General features: G+C 39.7%; 1 protein-coding gene across 2 annotated transcripts in view; it reads right to left on the bottom strand.

Moving 5' to 3' along the window:
- The window catches only part of sh3gl2b (SH3 domain containing GRB2 like 2b, endophilin A1), a 167,137-nt gene that overhangs the window by 21,543 nt on the left and 126,007 nt on the right, over positions 1-19,587 (bottom strand). Inside the window, exons 2-4 of one of the 2 annotated variants that reach the window (XM_087995375.1) lie at positions 13,504-13,572; positions 3,042-3,114; positions 634-777 (exon numbers count right to left, since the gene is read on the bottom strand). In XM_087995375.1, the coding sequence (XP_087851501.1) occupies positions 634-777; positions 3,042-3,114; positions 13,504-13,572 (286 nt within the window). Of the gene's footprint in view, positions 1-633; positions 778-3,041; positions 3,115-11,588; positions 11,608-13,503; positions 13,573-19,587 lie in introns of those variants that run through there. The other variant, XM_087995379.1, reaches the window with a different exon arrangement.

Raw genomic sequence — 19,587 nt, forward strand, 5'->3', positions numbered from 1 at the left:
CATGAGTTTGTCATAGTTACAACCTAGCCCTTGCAAATAAGTTAAAGCTTTCCAGAGAGTTTTTCTTTCTAACTGCAAATGACATATAAATAATGAGCTGTGATTAACTGCCAACACTTGGGGTTAAATTCCACACACTTCATTCAGAAGCAGTTTTCAAGCTTTGATCACTCAGCTATTACCATTTTTTCTCAGCCTGCTGTTCATTCCAAAGGACTGAAAGAAAATTGGAAAGACTTTGGATGCAGGCAAAAACTTTCAAGTTCTCTGTTGTATGATACATTGTCAGTACTTCACACAATACGTAAAATTTAAGTACATTTTCAAAGACTTCTTTGTTGGTTATATGAAGACTATTATAATGAACAGCCTCAAACAGTAATATAGCACTGAGGAATTTCAAAGTGTACACCTAGTGTGCTTTCTCTAGCTCCAGCCAAACTTGAATGATTCTAATCAGCATGTTGAATGTTTTATTCTACAACTTTGTGGTCACCATATCCTGAGGTGCTTTCCTCTTCTAGCCCAGAGACAGTGACACTATCACTGCATGTGCATTAGTGTGTGTGTGCGTGTGTATCTGAGTCTGTGTATATGCATTCTAGCCTGATCCATTGATTAGCTATAACTCACCAAAATTGGATTCATCACCAAGTTCCTTTCCAAACTTGATCATACTCTCCCCCAGAAGCCCCTCAGCCTGAGGATAACCTGGTCCTTTCTCCTGCCCTCGAATCTTTGACATTGTGTTGATCATTGTCAGTTTTGCTCTGGAGGCTAGATATACAAAAAAAACAGAGGTACACCAATCATTTCACTTTCTTAAACTCTGATATTTTGTTACAGGCATACAAAGTGAAATAACAGCATTTCTTCAGACCCAGACGTTGAAGTACATCATGGAAATAGAAAACAGAGAAGATCATCTCCTCTGTTGTCACATCACATCAAGAGGTATAGTTTCAGGGCAGCCTCCTCCTTTAAAACATTGCACATGGTTTTCAAGAGTTGCTGGTGTTGAGTTTCCAATTGATGGCCACCCAGAAAAAAGTAGGTGTCATAAGTTTGGGTCTCGTTTCGTCTGGTGGGAGTACATGTTTTGATGTGTACATTCTGTTATAAAGTCCTAGGCTACAATTTAAATGCAGCATTATTTAAAAATTATTTACAAAGTCTCAAGCCTCTTTAAGCCACATTTTTAAAAACTTTCTTGTCTACTTGAGGGGGTAGGTGGCAGAATGTCTAACAAAATATTGAAGTATATTGTACAGCTATTACATTGCTGCTTGACCAACTTTTGTAAAATAAATTGGCTCAATAATTTACACTTCAACAAGGAGAAACATAGTGTTCGACTGCTTTTAAAAACTGGAGTACCATCTTATGGGAGCAATAGGATAAGTTCACTAAACATAAGCAATTAAAAACAGAATGCTTGGGAAAAACCTAACAGGTCAGATACATCTGTGGAGAATGAAACGGATTCATTTCAATTCAAATATAAATCTCATTTGGAATTGTTACTTGAATTAAAATGTTAATCTGTTTCCCTCTCCACAGGTGCTGTCAATCCTGCTGGAGAACTGTTTCCAAAAGTTCTGACAAGGCATATTTGACTTGAAGTGCCAACTCTGTGTTTTTCTCTCTCCAGAGATATTTGCTTAGGTTACTATCATATTATGTAGTTATCTGACTGACTACTGATTGACTAGTTGCCTGCTTCTCAACAAATGAGCTGCTCAGTAACAGCCTGAATGCTGACTGAATGTATAAAAACTTAGCATTTTTGTACACTTGTCATGTCATGATATCATCTTGTTTTCTTTAATGTATAATGTCTTTCTGAGATCTATTTAATACAACTGGCCTGTTAGAAGGAGGAGATGTATCTTCAAGGAGTGACTTATCACCAATATTGATCACAGGAGTTACGAGCACATATGTAGTGAGATCCATTTTTACAAAGGCTTAACGTTGGCAGCAGGGCCAGAGAAACTCCCAAGGAAGGGTGTAGATAGGCACTGTGCCAGTTCCATGGGGTCTTGTTGTTTTGCCAAAGTTAGTGCAGTTGATCAATGAGCCCTGGATGGGAATTCTCCCCAAGTATATTCATTCTTTCCCCGCTCCCTACCCATGACTTCAAAAGAACAAAACCTCTTCTGAAACTTGCAGCACAACTTTCCGTGTCTCTCTTGCTAAGGAGCTTCAGCTAAGACCCATCAACACTCAAATCTGCTTGCTCAGTATGTATCGATGTTCATTTTCCTTTCCCTAAATTATTCCTTACTGAAATATCTCACTCCCTGTCTTTCTTTGTCATTTCTATCAGGTATACATATATAATACACCAGGTCTCCAACACTAATTGGTTATAATTGATTGGATAATGCAACCACACTGACTCGCTTGTTTATGTTTCAATCTCCATCTTCATATTTAGCTCTCAGATAGAAATACACTGGTCTTGATTTTAGCCGAGGCTTTATCTAATTTAGCACATTCATCATAAACACTGCATTCTGCTGTATCTCTCAGTCTACACAATAAGATAGAAGTAGATATAAAACACAACTAAAAATAATTTTATGTCAGGATTACAGATCAGGCAGTATCTGTGGGATGCACAAGTTGGTTGGAGAGGTTTACATGTTAAATGCTTTATTATGCCAGGGATCAGCATCATTCAATGGGTTGTGCCTTGGTTATTTGTTCCATTGTGTGCTCTATACAATCTGCACTAAGCAGATCAAAGTATGCAATGTGCAGAATCACATCCGAGTGAACGGTTCAGTCTTGCTATTTGAATTAGCAAGTCACAGTAAAAAAGCACTAAGATTAAGAGAATTTTTGCTGTCACTGTCATTTTAAATTGTTCTGTAATATATTTGGAAGCATTTTATGAAGCAGGGTACAGGAAAAGAAAAGTCATCCCAAAAACAGCTTGAATATTTGTGAATTTATTTTCTCATAGTGAAGCCAAATTAATAGAGTAGGATTGCCCTATAATGTCCACACAGCGAAGACATTTAGTGATAGTTTACCTGGATTGGGCTGTAGATATTCTGTTGTTTTGGTCATTATGTCCATCACTGCTCGACTAGTAACATCCACTTTCTGAAAACAGGAAGAAATCAAAGGAAAATAAACTCTGAAGCTATGTAATAACGCCCTGCATTCTCAGTATGTGTAGAATCTACAATACAGCAACAAGAGAAAAATACACCTGTATGGTGAGATGAATAGGCACAATGTTTTCTGTTATCTCAACAAATTTAGGTAGTACAACATGAAGCTATTCGATCAGTCAAGTTACACTGGTTGGCTGAAACAAAATTATGAGAAAATGAGGACTGCAGATGCTGGAGATCAGAGCTTAAAAATGTGTTGCTGGAAGAGCGCAGCAGGTCAGGCAGCATCAAAGGAACAGGAGAATCGACATTTTGGGCATAAGCCCTTCTTCCGGAATGAGGAGGGTGTGCCAAGCAGGCTAAGATAAAAGATAGGGAGAAGGGACTTGGGGGAGGGGCGTTGGGAATACGATAGGTGGAAGGAGGTTAAGGTGAGGGTGATAGACCAGAAAGGGGGTGGGGGCGGAGAGGTCAGGAAGAGGATTGCAGGTCAAGAAGGCGGTGCTGAGTCTGAGGGTTGGGACTGAGAAAAGGTGGGGGGAGGGGAAATGAGGAAGCTGGAGAAATCTGCATTCATCCCTTGTGGTTGGAGGGTTCCTAGGCAGAAGATGAGGCACTCTTCCTCCAGGCGTCGTGTTGCCATGGTCTGGCGATGGAGGAGGCCAAGGACCTGCATGTCCTTGGCGGAGTTGGAGGAGGAGTTAAAGTGTTCAGCCACGGGGCGGTTGGGTTGGTTGGTGCGGGTGTCCCAGAGGTGTTCTCTGAAATGTTCCGCAAGTAGGAGGCCTGTCTCCCCAATGTATAGGAGGCCACATCGGGTGCAGCAGATGCAGTAAATGATGTGTGTGGAGGTGCAGGTGAATTTCTGATGGATATGGAAGGATCCCTTGGGACCTTGGAGGGAAGTGAGGGGGGAGGTGTGGGCGCAAGTTTTGCATTTCTTGCGGTTGCAGGGGAAGGTGCCGGGAGTGGAGGTTGGGTTGGTGGGGGGTGTGGATCTGACGAGGGAGTCGCGGAGAGAGTGGTCTTTCCGGAATGCTGATACGGGTGGGGAGGGAAATATATCCTTGGTGGTGGGGTCTGTTTGGAGGTGGTGGAAATGACGAAGGATGATACGATGTATCTGGAGGTTGGTGGGGTGGTAGGTGAGGACCAGTGGGGTTCTGTCCTGGTGACGATTGGAGGGGCGGGGTTCAAGGGCGGAGGAGCGGGAAGTGGAGGAGATGCGGTGGAGAGCATTGTCAACCACGTCTGAGGGGAAATTGCAGTCTTTGAAGAAGGAGGCCCTCACTTCCCTCCAAGGCCCCAAGGGATCCTTCCATATCCGTCAGAAATTCACTTGCACCTCCACACACATCATTTACTGCATCCGCTGCACCCAATGTGGACTCCTATACATTGGGAGACAGGCCGCCTACTCGCGGAACATTTCAGAGAACACCTCTGGGACATCCGCACCAACCAACCCAACCCGTGGCTAAACACTTTAACTCCCCTTCCACTCCGCCAAGGACATGCTGGTCCTTGGCCTCCTCCATTGCCAGACCATGACAACACGACGACTGGAGGAAGAATGCCTCATCTTATGCCTAGGAACCCTCCAACCACAAGGGATGAATGCAGATTTCTCCAGCTTTCTCATTTCCCCTCCCCCCACCTTTTCTCAGTCCCAACCCTCAGACTCAGCACCGCCTTCTTGACCTGCAATCTTCTTCCCGACCTCTCCGCCCCCACCCCCTCTCCGGCCTATCACCCTCACCTAACCTCCTTCCACCTATCGTACTCCCAACGCCCCTCCCCCAAGTCCCTTCTCCCTACTTTTATCTTAGCCTGCTTGGCACACCCTCCTCATTCCTGAAGAAGGGCTTATGCCCAAAACGTCGATTCTCCTGTTCCTTTGATGCTGCCTGACCTGCTGCGCTTTTCCAGCAACACATTTTGAAACAAAATTATATCTATTTGAAATTTTACAGGGAGATAATGATGTAAATCAGCAATAGTTGAAACATAATTATTGCATTTAAAGAGCAAGTTTTGATTTCCTGCACCTATCTTTGCATGCCTAGTGGCATTTTGTTTTTCTTTCATCTTCCTTGCCTCCTTTCTCAAAGCGACAGATTCAGTTTTGGGTCTGTTGAATATTCTCTAGTCCTTCTATTGCTTCCCATGGTTTAGGAGTAAGCAAAGACTCTAATCACATTCTTTGGCAGTGGATTTTAACTGAGTCCTTTCTGTCTTCCTCCATGTCTCCACAAATGCTGTTCCCAGCAGAGGTCAAAGGGTAGCAATTAATTACAAAAACTGGCTGATTTTGGATTGTTTGGAGAATGTCATATTCACAGGAACATCAGATAAAATAATTCCATCAGATCTAATGAGCTTACGTGACTTGGAGTGCAATGAAACCATACCCATCAAATCTCAAATGCAGTAAAATGAATCTTTGGCTTTTCAATATTATACAAGTGAATTATACACCTTGCAAAACTATAAGGCCATACTCCCAAAAAGAAATCATGTATTTGGAAATCATTGAATCACAGAATCACTACAGTGCAGATAAAGGCCATTCAGCCCATCAAGTCTGCATCGACCCTCTGAAGAGCATCCCCCCAACTCTATCCCCATAATCCTGCATTTACCATAGCTAAGCCACCTAACCTGCACAGCTTTGAACTGTGGGAGAATATGTTATGAAATCGAGCCAGATGTTGCCTTATTCTTAACAAACACTCCTTCTCAACACAGCTTCTCAATTGCAAGCATTAGATTAGTTGGAGCATTCTGTGAAAAATAATAATACTTTGAAAACACAAGTCATTTTGTTGCAAAATATAAGAGTCAACTATCAAAATAAATAAGATTGTTTTTGAGTCTTTTCATCAGAAGCTATCTCAAACTTCCAACTGTGATAATTCTGGATCAGACTGTAAAGGCTGTCATTGCAAGTGAGTGGTTTCTAATGTTTTTTTCATATCTGAAAAAGAGGTTAAAATATAATGTAAACTGTCACAATTGCATAATTACACTGTCATACATTTTGTAAAAATGGTTAATCTGATTTTTTTAAAAAGGATACAGAAGAACAGATTTTTCCCGCAATGAAGATCCTCTCTGTTGTGGTAAGAATGGCAAAAGGCATTAGAATTCAATGCCCACTTCCTAAGCCCAGCATTTTGCCTTTTCACAGGGTTGGAACTGGGTGCATTTTGTAGTCTGTAGAGGGAGATACAACTGATGGTGGTTTAACCTGACAGTCACCTAACCTCAGGCAAGGGGAAAGGTTGAGAAGGACGGCCTTTCACGTTAACCTCAGCCAATGTGGGAACTGAAGCCATGCTGTGGACGAAGAGATGCATTTCGGAATACCTGCCATTTGAAACACACAGTGTGAAGATTAAATCAGGTAAGACGAGGTCTGATCTCAGTGCATTTGTTCTGGGTTGCCATGGTATCCCTTTGGAGAGCTGGGCTACTCCTGTGGATATGGCCCCAGATCGTGTTCCCTCTACTTGTCTTTCCACCTCCACTGCCCATACGTAGTGGTGATATCTGAGGCCTATGGGACGGCTGCACAGGCCTACAATGTACAGGGGACTATAAAGGCCAACTCACAGACACAGACACACACACACACTCACACTCTCTCTCTCTCTCTCTCCCCCCCCCCCACCCCCTTCTCTGTGGTCCACGAGGACCCCCACCTCTGCAGAGTTGAAGCAGGAATGGAAATTGAGACCGGCAACACCTACAGTTACACAAAGCAAACAGATCGATGTGTTACCTTACAATTAATTATAACGGGAACACTTAGAATTTGATTAACCTTTGAAGAAAATAATGGGCTCTTGTGAAGATGCAAGAATCCAAACCTTCTGAGAAAACAGGAGATTGGAAGGACACCACAGGAAATTGGACCATAAAGGATTTTGTTTTGTGGAACAATGATGCACCAAAATTAATAGAGCTGCCATTTTGCTTTGGTAGTGATTATGAAAGAGGCATTACAGGAGGAACATGCGCTGTAAATATAGGGGAGCTAGTTGATGTTCTTTCCTTGGATATCCAGACAGCATTTGACAAGGTGCCACATAAAAGGTTACCGCACAAAGTAGAAACACATGGTGCACAGGGAACAAAACAGAAATTGCTGGTAATGCTCAGCAGATCTGGCAGCACCCACAGATGCTGCCAGTTTTGAGGAAGGATCACCGGTCCCAAAATGTTAACTCTGACTTCTCTCCATAGATGCTGCCAGACCTGTTGAGCTTTCCAGTAATTTTTGTTTTGTTTATGATTTCTAGAATCCACACATCTTTCATTTTTTAATTTTGTATAATAGCATGGATGGAAGATTGGATGACTGTCAGAAAACAGTGAGCATGCAAGTTGGCAAGATGTGAGAAACAGGCTCTGAAAGGTGTCTATGGTGGGCCATCAAATGCTTCAATTTGTAACAGGTAGGGAACATAGGGTACAGTGACTAAATTTGCATGTGACACAAGGATGGGTATGAAAGTATCTTTTGAAGATGACCAAGTTGTAGACTGTTATACATACGTAAGTTAAGTGAGTGGGCAAAATCTAGCAAATGTTGTATAATTTGAGAAAATGTGAAGTTGTTCGCTCCAGTGGGAAAAATAAAAACTAAACAGTCTAAATCAAGAATGTCTAGAGAATTCTGTAGTATAGAGGGATCCAGGTACTGTACTGCACACATTATAATAGGTTAGTATGTAGGTTCTGTAAGTGATTAAAAAGGCAACTATAATACTATACTTTATTATAAGAATTAAGCATAAAAAATAAGGCAGTAATGCTTCATTTATACAGGGCATTGGTGAGATCATGTCAAATACTGCGGGCAATTCTGGGCTCCTTTGTTAAATGACGCAAATGCATTAGAAGCAGTCCAACAGAGGTTTACTAGATTGATATCTGGAATGAGCAGGTTGCCTTATGAGGAAAGACTGGAAAAACTGGGCTTATTTTCAGCAGAGATTAGAAGAGTGAGGAACAATTTGATTGAAGTTAATAAGATTCTGACTGGTCTTGACAAGGGGGATGAGAAACAGATATTTCTTCTTATGGGCATGTCCAGATCTAGGGGACACTGTCTTAAAATTATGGCCTGCCTTTTTAGGACAGAGATGAGAGAAAATTTCTTCTTGAAAGGTTTCTGCGACTTTGGAACTCTCACTCCCAGAAGGTGGTGGAAGCGGGGTCATTAAATATTTTTGTAAGGCAGGGGTTACGTAAGGGACCCAACGGTTATTGAAGGTAGATGGGAATGTGAAATCAGAACACAAACAGATCAGCTATGATCCTGTTGAATGGCAGAGCTGGCTTGGAGGGCTGAGTGGCCTAATTCTTTAACTTGTTTTACAGGCATTTTGTCAGAACTCAACAGGAAATTCTGAATGCAGCAACATTACCAGTGAGGAACAAGAACCTTTCTAACCCAAACTTTACTGTAGCTACCATGCCCACCAACACAAGCAACCTCCAACCATTCAACGACAGAAGCCTTCAGAACTGTGGAATTCATGTATTCAACCGTCTCATTTGGAAAAAGAATCTTCAAGCAAGTAACAGGCCTGCAATGATAATGGACTGATCCGACAAGTATATTTTGACCATGCCTGTAAGCTTTATATCTGTATTTTAGTGAATAATTATATCACATTTTATTAAGTAACTTTCATGCAATGTTGTGCAATAAACTTGCATTTATCTTGGTGTTAAGATGAATGCTTTGCTGCTGGTTATTTTTAAAATTGGAATATTTGGTAAACTAAAAAAATGGACTATACAAATTTGTAGTTAATGGACCATTTCTACAGACAACCCTGGTGTGGTCATGACACAAGAATTTACATTACGTGGAGACTGAGATATAATCTGTTCTGCTATCTGGCTGCCCCAGCAGCGCAACAAGATTCTTCTGTGTGCAACTATGTCACACAGACCAGTAAGGAAGCAAGTTGAAGCTTGACTTGCCTTACATTAGCTGATTTCAAGGTAGATAGAACAGCTGTTGATAGTTTGGTTTGAATATGTTTTATTTATTGTTGTTGGTAAATTAGTTAATTTCTCCAGTTTGTTGCGGAGAAGAATCTCCTGTCATGTGTTCTTTGCTGATCTACAGGGTTTAGAGTTAACTGTAGAGATTGAATCTCAAGATTTAGATTCAAGCATACATACACCTGAAATGTTAGACCTCAAAATGTGGTGAAACCCAAATATCAGTGGCATGCATTCTTTCATTCATCCATGCATAGCTCCAGTTTTAGTATTTTAATGATCTTAACAGCCAGAACACCAATTAATTATATTTCATTTATGAATAAAAAAGCATAATAACAGTTGTCCAGAAACCAGGCCAGAAGCTAATGTATTCTGCCCACAAATACATTACTCAAACATAGAAAATATATTAATTCACACCTCATATAATAATATATGGACAATGTCAGAGTTAATTTGAGTGTTTTCACTGTATTGTAGACTACACCAATCCGGGGTTTCTGCCCATCTTCAAGATTTTGGATGTCTTTCAGAAATGTTGTAATAAATTACGTTTTAAATTTTTTTGTGCAGAGAGCCAAGTCAATTTATATGTCAGAATATTTTTAACAAACCCATAATACTGGCAGAAATTTCAGCTGATTTACAGAATAATAGAAATTTTTGACAGGTTTATTGCTCAGTGATGTATAACTCTAATGGTTAGCACTATATTATGTTCGACTGTGTTTTATTCCTTCATATTGCTGCCTGAATCTACATATTGGGTTGGATTTTAGTGTTAAGTTAGCGTAATTGAAAACAGGAGCTGATAAAATGAGGCATTTGGTCTTCCATCCACCTTTCCATCCAAACCTGACCTGTCTCCCATATTACACTATTTGGGGAAGGTGCCAGGGGCAATTAATGGCCATCTAAGGGGTCATTCTGCCATTGCCACTATTCAATATGCAGTAAAAGCAGAGATAGGCAAAGCAGTTACCCTAGCAGCATTCACTTTAATGCTATCAGGAAAGGGCAGTATGCCCTCTCCAAGTGCCCTGCTGTACCGATCAGAGGCTCTGTCCCAAGATAACACTTAATGTAACATTAGTTAAGCAGTGATTGAGGTTCATTGATAACATATTTGCTGGTGTGATAGAAGGGGGGAATACGCAGGAATAGGAATTGGAAGGAGCTGGAAAACTGAACAGCTAACAAACTCTATGCACAAAGAATGGTGCCTGAGCTTCTGTTGTCGATCCAAATTAAGAGATCCTCCATTAACTCTTGTGCCTCCAGCTTCTGTTACCTTGGTGCCAAACCCTCCTCAGTTACTTCTCCTGAATCTGCTGGGCAGGTTTGTCCAAGATACCAGTCTTACATCTAAGACCAGGATCCATTATTCTTCTTCATCCGATCAGATTGGCCAGCATGTTTCCTGGATGGGGCTTCCTCCCAGATGGAGGCAGGAGTACCACACTGTATAACACTGTATTAGTTACAGAACTAATACAAAATGCTTAATAAATCGCTAGAGGTATATGAAATTGGAGCTTTATTGGAACACATCTCGCTGCTCTGTTTTACATCTTTTATGAGACTGCATAGACCAAGTCATGTGAAGTTGCACCACTTACTGTGATGATATACAATTAACATATTAACAATTGGAATCAACACATTAACAATACAATTTTGAATAGAACAAGTTACACTCCATTTGGAATCAATTAAGGTTGCTTGCGGCCGGCAGTCAGCTTTTGAGTCAGTGGGAGCTAGACTATTTCTGTCAGGGATGTGAGGAATATGTCTCTAAGTATGATCTAGCCCATTGCAAGTCTGCACAACACATAACAACCAACACAAGTTTGATGATAATATTTAGAAATAGTTTGAGTGATTGGTTCAATCAATGATTTACTAAGCTTTACATTATTTCAAATTGAAAAAAAGAAATAGTTTTACTTAAATTTTCCCATCACAGACCTTCACTTTGTTAACAATAAACAGGAGTGTAATTAGAAAGGAAAAACATCACTTTTTCAGCCACAGAACAAATACATGAACAGTAAATGTGTGAAGAAGTGGAGAAACATTAATATTAATGAGTAATTACATTCAGAATGTTCAGTATTTTAAAGTGATTTATATCTTTAAAAACCTGAGGCACAACAATCCTTAATGCAATCTAAAATATCCCCTCTGATTGATCACCTCCCTTTAATTCAGAGATTCCCAGTGTTTGACCTGCTCTTTAACTGTATGTTAATGACTCCACAGCCATCTATTCCATTACTTGAAACTCCATTCTTCCAGATCACACTTACTCAGTAGGAATCACCTCCAATTTTCTTCCAGAGCAACAATTAAATCATATTTTGATTTTTTTTCCATGCTCTACAAAATGCCCTTTTCTCTCTAAATCTTTAGTTGAATGCTATCAGCATTTACCATTCATGTTTTCACTTCATTTCCTGTTTGCCAATCTGCACTAAGCACTGGGTTAGAAGTTCAGAAGTGAAGCAAGCCATGCACCTTAATGGTGAAATCCACAGTGAATGTGATGTTGTACCTCATGTGGATTGATTCAGTGATGTCTGGACTGTAGCAGACAGATTGCTGGTGATAGAACAACATCAAAATACCAGCAAAAACCCTCAGGCCAATGTAGAATGCAAAACACAGCTGCAGTCAGGAATGGGGAGATAAGCAGAATCAGAAAGAAGCTCTTCTAATCTCTTCTGTGTTACAACTTCCCTTGCATCCTCAAACTCACTCATTGAATAACCAAATGAAATACAATCAGTAACAACATTCCATCAAATCATCGAAATCAAGGTGGCCTCTGTCGGACTTAGCATTTCAATTTAATGTTGATGCAACATTACAAAATTAATTGAACAGTTCTACTGAACTGCGACTGAGAAAAACTAGCATAATATTTACAAGTTGTATCAGTGACACGCCAGAATCAGCAGAACATTCTGACTATGGTCCAAGACCGCCTGATTCCATTAGTAGTTATAGTGAAATCACTTCAGAAAAAAATACAGTTTGCTTGTAAATTACATTAAGTAACTTGACTGTAATTAGACTTCTTCCTTGTCCTTACATTGGCTCCATACATTGTTACACAGTCCTCCATTCCATTCCAACTGATTCTCTCTTAAAGTTAGAAAACAATGTAATACCTGACCTCTGCCAATCCTTTCTCCCTCCTTCATATTTTACAACCCAAAGCTAACATTTCCCTTTATTTTCTCTTTGATTTATTGGCCATCCCTCTTGTACACATTTTATAAAACTGCAGAAGAAATCGGTAATGCAAAATAATGAAATTCACAGCAGTTTGGATTAAGTCATATTTTAAACCTGATTCAGCAAAGCACTCATTTTAATATTTCAAAAACATAATAATAAAATTAGTTTCAGCTATGGTTCAGTGACTGTCTTCAGTATATCACGATTAGTACACTTGGTCTGTGCATTTCTGTTTAAAGATACAGCCTTGAAAATGTGATGGCAAATTTGATTTTAATTTCATGATTTGACCTGATTTACATCACAACATATCACTGCTTCCTATAAATATCTTGTTGTTAGAAAATAGAAAATATCAGGTGTGAGTTGCTTTACCACCTGTGGTACAGTGGCACAGTGGTTAGCACTGCTGCCTCACAGCGCCAGAGACCCGGGTTCAATTCCCGACTCAGGCGACTGACTGTGTGGAGTTTGCACATTCTCCCCGTGTCTGCGTGGGTTTCCTCCGGGTGCTCCGGTTTCCTCCCACAGTCCAAAGATGTGCAGGTCAGGTGAATTGGCCAAGCTAAATTGCCCGTAGTGTTAGGTCATAAGGGGTAAATGTAGGGGTATGGGTGGGTTGCGCTTCGGCGGGTCGGTGTGGACTTGTTGGGCCGAAGGGCCTGTTTCCACACTGTAATGTAATGTAATCTAATGTAATGTAATGTAATCTCTCCAGGTTTCTGTTATAATTTTGATGGAAAAAGCGCTGACGCCAATTAACCAGGTTTCTGATAAAGTCATGACAGAGAAAAGGGAGAAACTCCAAAGAAGTTCACCTTCTTAACTGCAATGAAAATCCTCTGTAATTAATGGTGGATATTGTATTTGTTTTAAATCTAATCCAAAGAGTTTTGTATGTTTTGTTTCTGTGATCTTTTGCTTGTTAATTATGGGTGATATCCTGAATCTACCTTTCGAATAAAACATCAGCACATGACCAACAATAGTATACAGAGATTTCACATAGGACACTGTCCAATTCATCATTTTATGATATAATTGAAAGACATAGCCAGGAATATGAAAAGGTAAATTCATTCAGAAGAATAGATGCATCACTTACTTTTTCCATTTCTTTGAAGTCATCATCTAGTTTGGTCCCTTCCGCACCACCAACCTTTTCACTGACACGCTGTGAAAACATAACATATCCAAAGGTAAGACTGCATTAATACATGCATGGAAAGATTCCATCATAAACTGACAACATTGACATGGCTGAATCTATTCTTTAGAAATTAACAAATTACAAAGAGATAAAACTGTTGCAATGCAATACTGGACCAACAAATTGGACTAGTGAATTTTAAACAGCTCTCCTCCCTTCACCTATAAAGTCTTAATCAAAAGGAAATTAAATGGGAAGCAAGCGAATCTCAAATTGGCACCTGCTGAGGAGGAGAATTGAAGAAACTGCATTCACTGAGTTGCTTCTAAATATTTCCAGGCTGCTTTTCAAACCAGTATCTTCTCAGTTTCATTAGTTAGTAATAATCTTCCATCTAAGAAGGTTATAAGTGCAATGCCCATTTACCCCGACCTAGCATGTGAACACACAACGCAGACTACCATTGAATGTAATATGCTTGCATGATCAAAATTAACATTAAAGATCATATGCCAGAAGTTGAAGCTGCCCAAGCCATTTTCCTGGTTTCTTAGCCAAACATTTCACCAACAACCAAAACAGATTAAATGGTGATGTACATCATTATGGGATCTCACAATGTGCAACTGACTTCCAAACTTGCCCAGGTAGCAAAAGTAATTCAAATTAATCAATTGTCTTTTGCGACAGTACAAAAAAACGAAGCACTATGGGCAGAAATGTTTGGCTATATAAAATAACAATCGAGGTTTGTTAAATATATCATTTTACTTGCATGACACTGTAATCGTTTGCAATAAATTCCATGTCTATGGTCCTACTCCACAACCACCTGAAGAAGGAGTGGCACTCCAAATGCTAGTGCTTCCAAATAAGCCTGGTGGACTATAACCTAGTGTAGTGTGATTTTTAACTATGTAAAATAAAACATTTTAAAAAAGTATATTTGTGCGAACTTCAGTATTTGGTCATTGTTTGAGGAGTAAGGACGTGCTTACATAGCATTTGCACTTCAGATTGAACTTAGAAAGCCAGTTGGCTCAGTTACTGGAAAGAAACATCAAAATACTTCAGGGCAGAGGGATCTGGGTGTCCTCATGCATGAATCGCAGAAAACTACTATGCATGCATAGCAGGTACTAAGGAAGGCAAATGAAATTTTGGCATTCATTGCTGAAGAAATGTAATGTAAAAGTAGGGAAATGTTGTTGCAACTGCTCAAAGCATTGGCGAGATCATGTCTGGAATAATGCATCCAGTTTTGGTCCCCTTACTTGAGAAAGGATATAATTGTATTGGAGGCAATTTAATTCCAGTGATAAAATGCTTGACTTATGAGGAGAGACTAACCAGTTTAGGGCTATATTTTCTACAGTTTAGAAAAATGAGAGAAGATCCAATTGAGGTACTTAAGATGCTACAGACGACTGACAAAGTTGACATAGGATCTATGTTTCTACTTGTGGGGCTATCCAGAATGAGAGGTTATAGTTTCAAAGTATTGGGTGGCTGACTTAAAGCAGAGATGAGGAGGAATTACTTCTCTTAAAAAAGTTATGAATCTGTGTAACTCACCATCCCAGAATGGACACTGGGTCCCTGAGCAAAGAGGAGATAGGTTTTTAATTAATAGTGGGTTAAAGGTTAAAGGGGGGGGGGGGGGGGGGGGGTTGAACAGGTAAGTAGATTTGAGGCTGAGATGAGATCAGTCTTGATCACTTAATTGGCAGAGCAAGCTCGATAGGCTGAATCACCAGCTTTTACTCTTAGCTCTTATGCTGTGTATATTCAATGTTTGTGCCTCACTGACTCCTACACTACCAATATCCCAATTGTTCTTTGGGTAATAATTACTTATCATCTTGGTATTTCTCTGTAATTTCCCTGCAGATTTATTCCTTTACATTTATCCTAATAATCTGTGTGCTATAGACTACACTAAGAAAAATAATTTTACCCTTTTTGTTCTTTCACTTGAATCAAATTGTTTCCATCCTTAAACCCTCTGGGACGGTCATCTATCTCCCACACTGCAATGATCTCCTTAATCAATAATGCCTCCCCTCCTCTTTCCTTCCTCTTCTATCTTTTCTGAACACCTTGTCCCCAGGTTTATTTAACACACAGTGCTGCCTTCCTTGAGCCAGGTCTCTGTTATTGCTACAACATTGCATTTCCACATTGTAATCTATACCTGTAACTCCCCAAAGTTACTACATGTAAGCATGCACAGTAACCCTGATTTAACCTTTATTGCTTTCTTCCTTACTACAATTTTAACTTATTCTTTATATGGTGGTACTATCTGTCTCTCCAAACTTTAGTGAAGTGCATCACAATAGCTCTTCCTTTCTTTTTCATCTTCTCCTATATAGTCCAGCCACTCATAGTGCCTCAAATGTAATTCTGACTGTACTCTCTCAAGGAACCAGTGCTCTCATCAACTTTCAAAACAGAAAACTGATTTGTAAGTGGGTTCCACTCACCAGGAAGCTCCTAGACTGCTTGCCTGTTTGTCTTAGATTCAAGGCAATCACCTTTCTAACTCTTAAGCTGCAATGTGACTCCCCTCTCTGAATGTGCTATCCACATAACTCTCAGTCTCACGGAAGAACCACAGTATCCTGAGCCAATCCTAGAGTTAAAATTCCTGCACATGTGGTCATCTAAGATACCAGCAGGGTCTATTACTTTCCACATATTACAGGCTACACATTCCACTTACTTAAACTGCACTGTTAATTAGGTGGATCGTGTAGCCTGTAATATGTTTATTTCTCTTATGTTAACTTTATTTTGCTTTTGATTACTTACGTAACTTTATTATATTAGTTCTGACATTCCCTCCTTCTTGGTGTTGTTGAGTTAAATCCAAGTATGCTATTTGCATAATAATTAGCTTTTCTAATTTACAGCAATTTAAAGAAAGTCCTGAATAACAGTCTTGAACTGACAATGACATTACTAAAAAGGAGTAGAAGCAATAAAGCACATCCTCCTTGGTCTTTACCAAAATCCACACTCAGCACACTTTGCTTGAAGTAAATATGACTTAAATATGGATTTACCCCCCTGCATTGAACGCCCATTTGAATCAAATGCCTAGATATACTCACTCAGCCTCTGCTTCCCTCAGGCAGCGCTCCCTCACACTAATTGTGCATCCTTTCTTAAAAACAAAAACGTCAAGGACTAAATTAAAAATGTAATAATTAGAATTTAGGTAGAACTGCTATGAAAGAGATTGTTGCCTCACATGGCATTAGGGTATTAGCAAAAATGGCTCCATTTTCAATAAAGGTCTGCACTACCAAGTGACTATTAGCAGAATTCAGAGCTGTCCTGAAAAATCACAGACAGCAACATCAGGTGATATAAACTGATGACAAACACAGATAATTTTAATAGAACATCTGTCTCCACTTAAATTACAGTCTATCTAGCTACTGAAGTGGAACATTTTCCTGAATGATTTGATGAGATCAACATCACCAGAGAATCTACATAAGGTGTCACATCAGACCACTGTCGATCAACATCCAAACCGATGAACACTTTCAAAATCCATCTGGTCACTGTGCGATTATGGTTTCTTCAGTAGTAATGAGGGTGCCAATGGAACAACAGACATACCTTTCCAGTCAAAGCATTATTCTAGTAATTAGCGAGCATGCTTCTGATGTTGGTGTCTTTAAGTACCTACATAGTAAGCCACAATGTTAGAAATTATTAATGTGAAGCATTTACTTTACCAAAATTGGCAGCATTATATGTTGGTACTTTGGAAAACACATCAAAATCAAGAGAATTTTACAGGGGCATTTTATAGGGGCACTGTAATCTGATTCACATTACCGAGGATAAGATAAATAGTTGAGAAAATTCAAAGAAAGATAATAGAAAGAGTTTGGATCGATTTTACTCAATTAAAACAGTGCTAGCAGAACACTCAATAGCAGAATGGCAGCCAGACATGAACTCATGACCTGCATTGATCTGCTATGCTATACCCGTGTGTACAAGGCAGCAGTGTCAAGGCTAGAATGTAGCATGCACCTCAATGACTCTTTTGTGAAGAAGTGACAATGTTGCACAAGGAGCAGCCCACAGGGAGGAAATGCAACAGCCAAATACCCTGGAAGCTTCTTCTCAGGGCACTCGAGAAGCACCCTGCCAACTCATATCTCCTTTGCTATTGATTCCATTGTTCCAGCAGCTGAGGCAGTGTGCTCGTGGAAGACACTCAGAGCTGGCCTGGACTCTCTAGGTCCTGAGCCCCCAGAAGGCACCCAAAAAAGTTTTCAAAAACACCAGAATGTTGACAGTTCTCAGGTTCCCTCCACACCAGCTAATGATGTAAGGCCCACAACTAGATGCATTGGTAGAGAGAAGAAAATAAGATCTTCTAAGGGTGTATCAGAGGCACAACTGTTCAATCATTTTCTATGATATGTATTTGTGTTTATACATATTCACTCGTATTGTTATATGTTGCAATTTTATTGTCTCAATGGGGCAATATGTTTTCTGAAGTGAAAGATGTAAAGTATCTCCAACCAACAAAATTATGTATTGCATTTCAATCTTTGACAACATCAAGGACAGAGCAACCCACCTAATACTCACCACATTCATAAACTCTCACTCTCTCTGCCACCAATGTTCAATAGAAATAGTGTGCACCATCCACAAGATGTACTGCAGAAATTCACCAGGGGATAAGTCAGAAGACAGCACCTTCCAAATCAATGGGCAATCATGCAAGAATAGACAATGCACCAGGAGAATGATTCCAGCCTGTTGGGTTTGGTATTTCACTGCAGAATGTTAATTTGCAGCTTGGTTAGGATAGGTAGGTTGATAATTTCAATACATCAGTCACTAATGAATTTAATATGGGTTTGAGGTTAACTATGGACTTCCCAGAATTCACTTGTGCAAGCTGAGCAAAGTAACAATGAACGAGATTGATGCTATGCTAAGCTGTGCTGGAACCTCATAGCTGCTTTCTTGCCTTATTGAGTGAGACACATTGTTCACAGTTATGCTGAGAGGTTACAGCTACAACTTTTAACATTGCTTGCTCTACTTTGGAGGCATCCCTAATTCACAAAACATTAGAGAAGATGGCACAGTCATGCATATTGAGGAAAATTGCGTTTTCCCCAAAGTGAAGTGTGGCCGAAACAGGCTCAGACAAAAAGTTGGCCCAAGCATGGAGGCAGTAAAACTGTCAGAGTATTTTCTCAAGATTCAGAACTGCGTAAAACAGTTTAGTGAATTGATAGGTTTGATATTGGTGTATTTGTTGCCTGGCTGACAAGATATAAACAAAAATAGGTCTTTTTCTGTTTGGAAAGATGTAACTAGTCGGATGCCACAAGGTTAAATTCTTAGGGCCCAACTGCTTACAACTTATATTAATGACTTGGATGCAGAAATTATAGGTACTACAGTCAAATTTGCAGATGACACTAAGATAGATGGGAAAGTAAGTTACAATGAGAAAATAAAAATGTATAAATGGATATGGTTACAGTAGGTGAATTGACCAAAATTTGACAGATGATGTTTAACGTTGATAAGTGTGAGGTTATCCATTTTGGTTGGAGGAATAGAAAGGCAACATTATCTAAATAGAGAGAAACTTCAAAATGCTTTGGTACAGAAGGATCTGGATGTCCATGTCCATGAATCTCAGAAAACTGGTGTGCAGATACAGTAGATAATAAAGAAGGCAAATAGAACATTGGCATTTATTGCTAAAGGAATGGTGTATTAATGTAGGGAAGTGTTGCTGCAACTGTATAAGGCATTAGTGAGACTGCATCTGAAATATCGCATACAATTTGGTCCCATTACATAGGGAAGGATGTAGTTGTTTTGGAGGCAATACACTAGATTGATTCCAAAGATGTAACTTATCTTATGAAGAGAAATTGAGCAGTTTAGGCTTACACTCTCTGAGGTTTAGAAGAATGAGAGGAGATCAAATTGAGGTATTTAAGATGCTAACAGGGATTGAAGAAGTTGAAGTAG

Source organism: Chiloscyllium plagiosum, unplaced genomic scaffold (genome assembly GCF_037043375.1).
Source record: "Chiloscyllium plagiosum isolate Xiang-an unplaced genomic scaffold, Cpla_swu_hap1 HiC_scaffold_2, whole genome shotgun sequence".
In the NCBI taxonomy this organism is placed as follows: Eukaryota; Metazoa; Chordata; class Chondrichthyes; order Orectolobiformes; family Hemiscylliidae; genus Chiloscyllium; species Chiloscyllium plagiosum.